This window comes from Bradysia coprophila, unplaced genomic scaffold, assembly GCF_014529535.1.
Source record: "Bradysia coprophila strain Holo2 unplaced genomic scaffold, BU_Bcop_v1 contig_235, whole genome shotgun sequence".
NCBI classification, from domain to species: domain Eukaryota; kingdom Metazoa; phylum Arthropoda; class Insecta; order Diptera; family Sciaridae; genus Bradysia; species Bradysia coprophila.
In genome coordinates, this window is record NW_023503496.1 from 490,155 (window position 1) to 499,961 (window position 9,807).

The following is a 9,807-nucleotide window of genomic DNA, read 5'->3' on the forward strand; positions in this document are numbered from 1 at the left end:
GTCGTTTCTCGTTCACGTTGGGTCCAGTATGGCATTATGTCAGTGGTTACGGTGAATGAGACCGGTCATATTACTCTAGACTCATTTTCGGTGTACACTAACGTGAAGTTGTTCAAACGCTGGATTCTGGAAATTATTGAATTGCAGATTTTCGACTGTCGGTTCGAATACTTCAGAAGCACGTGAGTCATTGTTCGGTTGAAACAGTCAGTTTCAAAAATTAAAAATGAAACTTTTGTTTTTACAGCTATTCGTGTCGCCTGTTGAATGTCCGAACGAAACGAAACGAATCGCATCCCGACAGTATTTCCAATCTGGAAGGTAGAACAGATGATGATGTTGAATCGATTCGCATTACAAACATCACGACGTTTCTTGAAGCAAGTAGAATCGGAGAGACTTTCCGAAATGTAAAGATGTTAGAAGTTGATGACCCGGACAGTGGTGAATCGAAGCTTCGCCTCTCGAACACATGTTTGAAAGATTTGCAACATTTGGTAGAAATGAAGATTAAATCAGGGCGGGAATGCTTTCTAGACGATTCGTTCAGCAATCATCCAAATTTACAAAATATTTCTCTTGATTTTGTTAGACTTACGGTGCTTGATGCTGCACCATTTCGCACAAATTTGAAGCTTAGAGAAGTCTATTTAAGTTTAGCTGATCCAGAATTCATTCCCACGACTTTATTTGAAAATAATCATTTATTGGAAAAAGTCGAGCTAGACTTTAGAATAGAAGAATCAACGACACAACTAAGACTAGTCAGTCAGGAACCTTTTAAGCCGGAAAATCTTCTCCGGAATTTATTTAAAAATAAATTTTTGTTGGAAAAAGTAGCATTGCGCTATATGACGAACATAGACGGTCTCACTTTCGAAACAAATGCAAAGCTTAAGGAAGTCGAACTGACACTGTCGGATGTCAAACTTCCCTGGAATCTATTCGAAAAAAATATTTTATTGGAGAAAGTAGCGTTAGATTTTCAGTTAACAGAAATAGACGGTCGCACATTTGAAACAAATACAAATCTGAAGGAAGTTCGTCTGCACGTCATGGATGAGATTCCCAGCAATTTATTGAACAATAATTCGCTCTTGGAAACGTTACATTTACGATATCACAGCAGTGAAATAGACGATCGAATACTTGAAAAAAATACAAATCTGAAAGAAGTCAAACTGCTTCTGGACGGTGTGGTACATCTTCCCTGGAATTTTTTAGAAAATAATTTTTTATTGGAGAAAGTAGATTTGACCTGTAGGTTTCCATTTTTAGAAGAAAATACATTTGAAACAAATACAACGCAGAAAGTCAGTCTGGAAATATCGCCAACAGAAAAAATTCCCTGGAATTTCTTCCAGAAAAATTTGATGTTGAAAATGGTGAGATTGATCTCTAGTATAACAGAAATAGACGGTCGCACGTTCGAAACAAACACAGAACTGACTCAAATTACTCTAAATGCACCAATCAGATTCATTCCATGGAACTTGTTCAAAAATAATGTTTTATTGGAAATCGTATCGTTAAGTTCAAACGTAACCGAAATCGACGAACGCATATTCGAAACAAACAGAAAACTGAAAGAAGTTTCAATGCTATTTACAAAAATGGGATATCACTTAACGCTACCCAAAAATTCATTATTCAAAAATAATGTTTTGTTGGAAACTGTAACGATAATGTGCGGATTAAAGACAATAGATGAACACATCTTCGAAACAAATGTACATTTAAGGAAAATATTTTTACCACACAACAAGCTGGAGCTCCTGCCCAGAGATTTATTCAAAAATAATTTATTGTTGGAACTAATTGATGTATCCGACAATTTGCTGAAACAAATTGACGTTGACTTCAGTTTACTAAATCCGAACGTTCAGGTATATGTCGTCAGCACCCCCACCTTTTTGGGCTGGTGTTTTCGTTGCTGATTATTATGAGCTATGTTTTGTGCTTTCGAATGACGCTATCCAAAAATTTTGTGCTGCTCAGGCGCCCGAGCACAAAACTACTTTCTGGTCAAAGCATGTCACTTTGTATGGGAGACCCCTAATATATCAACTGCAGCCAAAATACATTTCTAGGACTAAAATGTACACATTATGTGCTGACGATATCACCCCACCAAAAATTTTGTGCTGCTCAGGCACCCGAGCACAAAACTACTTTCTGGTCAAAGCATGTCACTTTGTATGGGAGACCCCTAATATATCAACTGCAGCCAAAATACATTTCTAGGACTAAAATGTACACATTATGTGCTGACGATATCACCCCACCAATAGTTTAGGGCTGCCACCTGTGTCCAGCACAAAACTACTTTCTGCTCAAAACATGTCACTTTGCAAACATAGAAGACCCTCACAATTTTGAGAGTTTGTTTTGCATGCAACTGAATTCTTGCACAATAGCCTGAGTCCATTGTGCATGCAACAAGAGGCTTGCACAATAGTTAGAATTCATTGTGAATGCATCTCGATGCTTGCACAATAGTCAGAGTTCATTGTGCATGCATCTCGATGCTTGCACAATAGTCAGAGTTCATTGTGCATCCAACAGAATTCTTACACAATAGTCAGAGTTCATTGTGCATCCAACAGAATTCTTACACAATAGTCAGAGTTCATTGTGCATGCATCTCGATGCTTGTACAATAGTCAGAGTTCATTGTGCATGCATCTCGATGCTTGCACAATAGCCTGAGTCCATTGTGCATGTAACAAGAGGCTTGCACAATAGTCAGACTTCATTGTGCATGCATCTCGATGTTTGCACAATAGTTAGAGGTCATTGTGCATGCATCTCGATGCTTGCACAATAGTCAGAGTTCATTGTGCATGCATCTCGATGCTTGTACAATAGTCTGAGTCCATTGTGCATGTAACAAGAGGCTTGCACAATAGTCAGAGTTCATTGTGCATGCATCTCGATGCTTGCACAATAGTTAGAGGTCATTGTGCATGCAACAAGAGGCTTGCACAATAGTTAGGATTCATTGTGCATGCATCTCGATACTTGCACAATAGTCAGAGTTCATTGTGCATCCAACAGAATTCTTACACAATAGTCAGAGTTCATTGTGCATGCATCTCGATGCTTGTACAATAGTCAGAGTTCATTGTGCATGCATCTAAATGCTTGTACAATAGCCTGAGTCCATTGTGCATGTAACAAGAGGCTTGCACAATAGTCAGAGTATGCATCTCGATGCTTGCACAATAGTTAGAGTTTATTGTGCATGCATCTAAATGCTTGTACAATAGCCTGAGTCCATTGTGCATGCAACAAGAGGCTTGCACAATAGTTACAATTCATTGTGCATCCAACAGAATTCTTACACAATAGTCAGAGTTCATTGTGCATGCATCTCGATGCTTGTACAATAGTCAGAGTTCATTGTGCATGCATCTCGATGCTTGCACAATAGCCTGAGTCCATTGTGCATGTAACAAGAGGCTTGCACAATAGTCAGACTTCATTGTGCATGCATCTCGATGCTTGCACAATAGTTAGAGGTCATTGTGCATGCATCTCGATGCTTGCACAATAGTCAGAGTTCATTGTGCATGCATCTCGATGCTAGCCTGAGTCCATTGTGCATGTAACAAGAGGCTTGCACAATAGTCAGAGTTCATTGTGCATGCATCTCGATGCTTGCACAATAGTTAGAGGTCATTGTGCATGCAACAAGAGGCTTGCACAATAGTTAGGATTCATTGTGCATGCATCTCGATACTTGCACAATAGTCAGAGTTCATTGTGCATCCAACAGAATTCTTACACAATAGTCAGAGTTCATTGTGCATGCATCTCGATGCTTGTACAATAGTCAGAGTTCATTGTGCATGCATCTAAATGCTTGTACAATAGCCTGAGTCCATTGTGCATGTAACAAGAGGCTTGCACAATAGTTAGAATTCATTGTGCATGCATTTCGATGCTTGTACAATAGTCAGAGTTCATTGTGCATGCATCTAAATGCTTGTACAATAGCCTGAGTCCATTGTGCATGTAACAAGAGGCTTGCACAATAGTTAGAATTCATTGTTCATGCATTTCGATGCTTGCACAATAGTCAGAGTTCATTGTGCATGCATCTAAATGCTTGTACAATAGCCTGAGTCCATTGTGCATGTAACAAGAGGCTTGCACAATAGTTAGAATTCATTGTGCATGCATTTCGATGCTTGTACAATAGTCAGAGTTCATTGTGCATGCATCTAAATGCTTGTACAATAGCCTGAGTCCATTGTGCATGTAACAAGAGGCTTGCACAATAGTCAGAGTTCATTGTGCATGCATATTGATGCTTGCACAATAGTTAGACTTCATTGTGCATGCATCTCGATGCTTGCACAATAGTCAGAGTTGCATCGAGATGCATGCACAATGAACTCTGACTATTGTGCAAGAATTCTGTTGGATGCACAATGAACTCTGACTATTGTGCAAGTATCGAGATGCATGCACTATGAATCCTAACTATTGTGCAAGCCTCTTGTTGCATGCACAATGACCTCTAACTATTGTGCAAGCATCGAGATGCATGCACAATGAACTCTGACTATTGTGCAAGCCTCTTGTTACATGCACAATGGACTCAGGCTATTGTACAAGCATTTAGATGCATGCACAATGAATTGTAACTATTGTGCAAGCCTCTTGTTGCATGCACAATGGACTCAGGCTATTGTACAAGCATTTAGATGCATGCACAATAAACTCAAACTATTGTGCAAGCATCGAGATGCATGCACAATGAACTCTGACTATTGTGCAAGCATCGAGATGCAATGAAGCCTCTTGTTGCATGCACAATGACCTCTAACTATTGTGCAAGCATCGAGATGCATGCACAATGAACTCTGACTATTGTGCAAGCCTCTTGTTACATGCACAATGGACTCAGGCTATTGTACAAGCATTTAGATGCATACACAATGAATTGTAACTATTGTGCAAGCCTCTTGTTGCATGCACAATGGACTCAGGCTATTGTACAAGCATTTAGATGCATGCACAATAAACTCAAACTATTGTGCAAGCATCGAGATGCATGCACAATGAATTCTAACTATTGTGCAAGCCTCTTGTTGCATGTACAATGGACTCAGGCTATTGTGCAAGAATTCAGTTGCATGCAAAACAAACTCTCAAAATTGTGAAGGGTCTTCTATGTATGCAAAGTGACATGTTTTGAGCAGAAAGTAGTTTTGTGCTGGACACAGGTGGCAGCACTAAACTATTGGTGGGGTGATATCGTCAACACATAATGTGTACATTTTAGTCCTGGAATTGTATTTTAAATAAAATTGATTTATTAGGGGTCTCCCATTCAAAGTGACATACTTTGACCAGAAAGTAGTTTTGTGCTCGGGTGCCTGAGCAGCACAAAATTTTTGGTGGGGTGATATCGTCAGCACAAAATGTGTACATTTTAGTCCTAGAAATGTATTTTGGCTGCAGTTGATATATTAGGGGTCTCCCATACAAAGTGACATGCTTTGACCATAAAGTAGTTTTGTGCTCGGGTGCCTGAGCAGCACAAAATTTTTGGTGGGGTGATATCGTCAGCACATAATGTGTACATTTTAGTCCTAGAAATGTATTTTGGCTGCAGTTGATATATTAGGGGTCTCCCATACAAAGTGACATGCTTTGACCAGAAAGTAGTTTTGTGCTCGGGTGCCTGAGCAGCACAAAATTTTTGGATAGCGTCATTCGAAAGCACAAAACATAGCTCATAATAATCAGCAACGAAAACACCAGCCCAAAAAGGTGGGGGTGCTGACGACATATACCTCGAACGTTCTCAAATACATTAATTTAGCAGACAATGTTTGTATAAGAGAAAGGTATCATCGTAATGACAGAACTTTAGTTCACTTTCAAAGTCGGCTGAGGTCACAGTGTAGTGTAACGACTCAATAGTTTCTTTTTATTTCAAGTGTAATCATTATTCTAACTAAATACTTAAGAGCATCTCAATAAAGTATCTCACTTTGACTGTTGAACAGAACAAACCTTTTCTTACGTTTCTATTCCATTCAACAAAAAGTACTCCGTGAGAGAGCCGTGAGTACTCACTCGGAGTACTTTTTTGGTTAAGAGGAAATTAAGCATTCCATTCCACTTTCAATGTGCCCATAACCTGAGCACCAAAACTCTCATTGCTTGCTTAAGTGATGCGCATAACGAGAAGGGTTTTATCGTTTGTCACAAATTTACCGATCATCTTTCAAACGTATCCTCTAACTGATGAGTCACACAAGCATTACAGATAAGAAATACCTCACTCTGAATATTGTTTTGAAGGGATTTTCGTTTATATGAATATGCAAACTGTCAGCGGATAAGAGAAAATACGGATCCAGACTGGCAGGTGAATTCATTCAGGTGAATGTTGCCATCATCATATATTCGGATGAGAGATGTTGTTAAACCTGCTAAGTTTACATGGAATCGATCATGTTCATTATACGGTACTCGCGGACGTAGCTCCACCTGAGTTTTCGTGACGTTGGTTCATTCGACGTGTCTGACAGCTGGTGATGTATTCACGTACTAGCTGCAATTTACGCCGTAAGTGCGGTCGAAATTCAAAATGGAAAGTGCGGAGGTCTTTCTAACGTAGCATCATTTTCATACAGGGAAGGAAGCGTTGAAATGTATTTTTTGGTTCATTTTTTCATCGAATTGTTCACTTAAAATTCAAATTTTAGGCACACTTACAGCGTGAACTTGACGCAAACGAGTTCAATATGTGTCATATGTGTACAACATAACGAAAGTAAATTCACCTGAAAGCAGGGATCCGTGCGAAACTGCACATAGAGAAAGAAACATTTTGACAAGGACCTTAAGTTAACTGATCTCCGGTTTTCTCGCTCTTATCATAACAGTATTGGCATTACCTTGAGCATTTATATGCTAGGTCGCGTACAGCAATTGTTCTTCGTTAAGTGACAACTGCCAAAGTTCACTATCCATCTCTCTCCTCTACCCATGTCTGCGATATGGGTAGCCTTGACAAAACTGTCAAAAATTCGCTAATGAATGTTGACGAATAATTGCTCTTTGAGTGAATTCGACATAAATCCGCATCGAACTACTGTCGTTTAATAGACGTTGTGTCACCCGCGAATCTGACACAATTCTCTGGTAGACTCGAAACGAGCGAGTGACACGACAAATAGAGACAAAGTAAATCAAACAAGTCACTGTGACTTTTTCGAAGGTACGACTATCACAAAGAGTTCAAACTGCGAATCACCTTGGTTTTCGATCAACAAAAGCTGCTGAAACCACTGAAACTATCAGTCGCAGGCGATGGTTTTAAATTCTTGAGTCTGTGAACTCTGCGAGAAAGTGTCACACCAGGAGGAGTAACTCAAGGGAAGTATAGTTCGTGCGAGGGGGTAATCCACTTTCTCATGTAATCCCATATAATCCTTGTCATAAAATCAGTGATTTACCCCTCGAGCTCGTGGTAAAGTATAATTCATCGGGCAGTATCTCGATGAGTTAGTTCTTCGCTCTGATAAAGACTTCCCGATAATTTCCTACCCGCTGATAAAGGCTTACGAACAAGTTCATCCCGCTCATAAAGACTTCCCTACTAGTTCTTCCCGTCGAGACAGTGCGAAAAAGTGAAATTTTCAATTTTTTACATTGGCAAAAATAAAGTAAACTTTTCCGGTGGCTGCAAGTTCCAAAATTCTTTCTTTAGGAATTCTTTTATTGAACGTTACTCAAAATCCATAGACGATAAGCAGCAATTCTAATGCACACATCTGAGGACCACGATCTAACGTAGAAATTAGAAACTGGGCCCATAACCTGAACAGTAAAATTCTCAGCACATGTTCAAACGATGTTCACAACCAGAATTTTAAAAGTTTGTCACAAATTTATCGAATTGTTTTCGTGCACTAACTGATGAGTCACACAAGCATTGCAGATTAGAAATACCTCACACTCTGAATTTGGTGTTTTTGAATGGATTTTCGTTAATATGAGTTAAGTTGATTAGATCATTCCATTAATTTTCCATATTGTTGTCTGTTGTTTAGTAATAAATATAATCGACGAGCTGTCTATTACATAATAGCTAAAATGTCTCGTCAATAATTGTCATGCAACATTCTAGAGATCACCTAAGTTTACAACCAAATTTGCAGTTCATTTTTCACTCAATTTAAATCATCTTCACTCTTGGGAATGTCAAATATTTCGGCGAACAATGGCGGCAATCTTATGTGTGTCCAATTCGTTCGCAGCCAGTCTAAATGTGTACAGTGTCTAGCACCGAGACCTGAAACAAACAAAAAAAAACGATTTCGTTCACCATACCACTATCAACCAACAATTCGTTATGATTCGCTAAACATGTGCGTTGATCGGAAAGTTACGCACCTCTCAGTTCTGGGATTTTGGCCTCTAATGCTGGCATCAATTGTAACGATACCGTCGATCCGGGTCGCGATCGAACAATTTGTACACGCAGTGCTTCGGCAATTTTCTCGCGTATTCGCGAGATCTGTTTGTGTTCAGTGATGCCAGATCGTTGTGATGTTAACAGTACCAATGCGGAGAACAGGCCCACTTCCGTGTCGCTCAGACCGAATCCCTTCAGACCGGTCGCGAAACTTTGAAATGCAGTCACAAATTCGTTCTGATTGGACGGGACAGCAAAGAAAAAATGAATTTCATTTCACGGATAGAACACATCGGACACAACCGCCCCATTCCACTTACATCATACAGTATTTCCAATTGTTCTTTCGTCAAATAGCTCCCATCGTCGAACGTTAACAATGCATCAGCTTCGGTGGCAATTTTCGTGACATGGCTGAGCCAGACTTCAAAAAATCCTAACTTAATTAATATGAGTTGATCGTCTTGGGAAAAATCACTGAAATTTGAGCGCAGAAATTTACAATCGATGATGGGCTCATTCCAATCGCAACTATGAAAGCGTGTCTTCACAACGCGTGCATAGTTGGAATGGGAATTGAACGGTCTTTACCTGAAACCAGGTACCCGTTTAGCAAATTCAACGACACGTTGTACACTTGGCGTTATACGAGATGCATACTGCTGCCAGAGCCATATTTTCTTGTTCTCCAGCGATTCGGTTTGTGATGTCGTCACCTTTGAATTTAACATTTGAATGAACTGAACAACTCAACAAAATCCCAGAGAAATGATAACAGATGGCGTTGCTTCCATTCCACATGGAAGCAACGCCATCTGTTGTCATTTCTCCGCGAAATCCCTGTCCAAACTTACCTCACAGTCAACGTTATTCATGATCGTCATTGGTATATTTATCGGTCGCCGTTGTATGCCTCTAGTCAGTTCATCAATGTACGTACAATGTAAACGATGTGCCTGTGACACACATAAAATTACATCGTATACAGACAGTTCGGTGGAACCGGGCAGTTCGGGATCGGGTGCCAATGGACTTATGTCCGGCGGTGTTGCTACTGAACACATTTGTGGTGTAGTGGGTGTTAACGGCGTTGTCGGCGTTGTTACGCGTACGGACGTATTGTCGTCGTTGCCGCAAAGTTCACGTGATCGTTTTGGTACTCGGCCATATCGAACAGCTGTGGATTGACGGATTGGGATCGATTAGATGAAGTTATGCGTGCAATGTGGTTTGACTTAGTTCTATATCAACGTTTGAATTGTTGTAACAATAATAATGTATCAGGGTCAACGATCGTACTCTTCCACAAATCAACCCGGAAACGAGTGATGCAAATGACCATTTCCATTCATTATAAATTGAAT

At 39.8% G+C, this 9,807-nt stretch overlaps 2 protein-coding genes across 3 annotated transcripts in view; one reads left to right on the plus strand and one right to left on the minus strand.

Annotated features, from left to right (window-relative positions):
- Positions 1–9,242, plus strand: part of LOC119077320 (arabinose-proton symporter-like) — a 31,323-nt gene extending 22,081 nt beyond the window's left edge. The window contains exon 5 of the mRNA XM_037184500.1: positions 9,205–9,242. The gene's annotated coding sequence lies outside the window, so the exon portion shown is untranslated. The remainder of the gene's footprint in view (positions 1–9,204) is intronic.
- LOC119077322 (ecdysone-induced protein 78C) overlaps positions 7,088–9,807 on the minus strand; it is an 85,761-nt gene continuing 83,041 nt past the window's right edge. For both annotated transcript variants that reach the window (XM_037184503.1, XM_037184502.1), the window contains 5 exons: positions 9,298–9,620; positions 9,035–9,159; positions 8,764–8,920; positions 8,422–8,680; positions 7,088–8,320 (listed from right to left, as the gene is read on the minus strand). In XM_037184503.1, the coding sequence (XP_037040398.1) occupies positions 8,199–8,320; positions 8,422–8,680; positions 8,764–8,920; positions 9,035–9,159; positions 9,298–9,620 (986 nt within the window). In that variant the 3' untranslated portion in view covers positions 7,088–8,198. The remainder of the gene's footprint in view (positions 8,321–8,421; positions 8,681–8,763; positions 8,921–9,034; positions 9,160–9,297; positions 9,621–9,807) is intronic.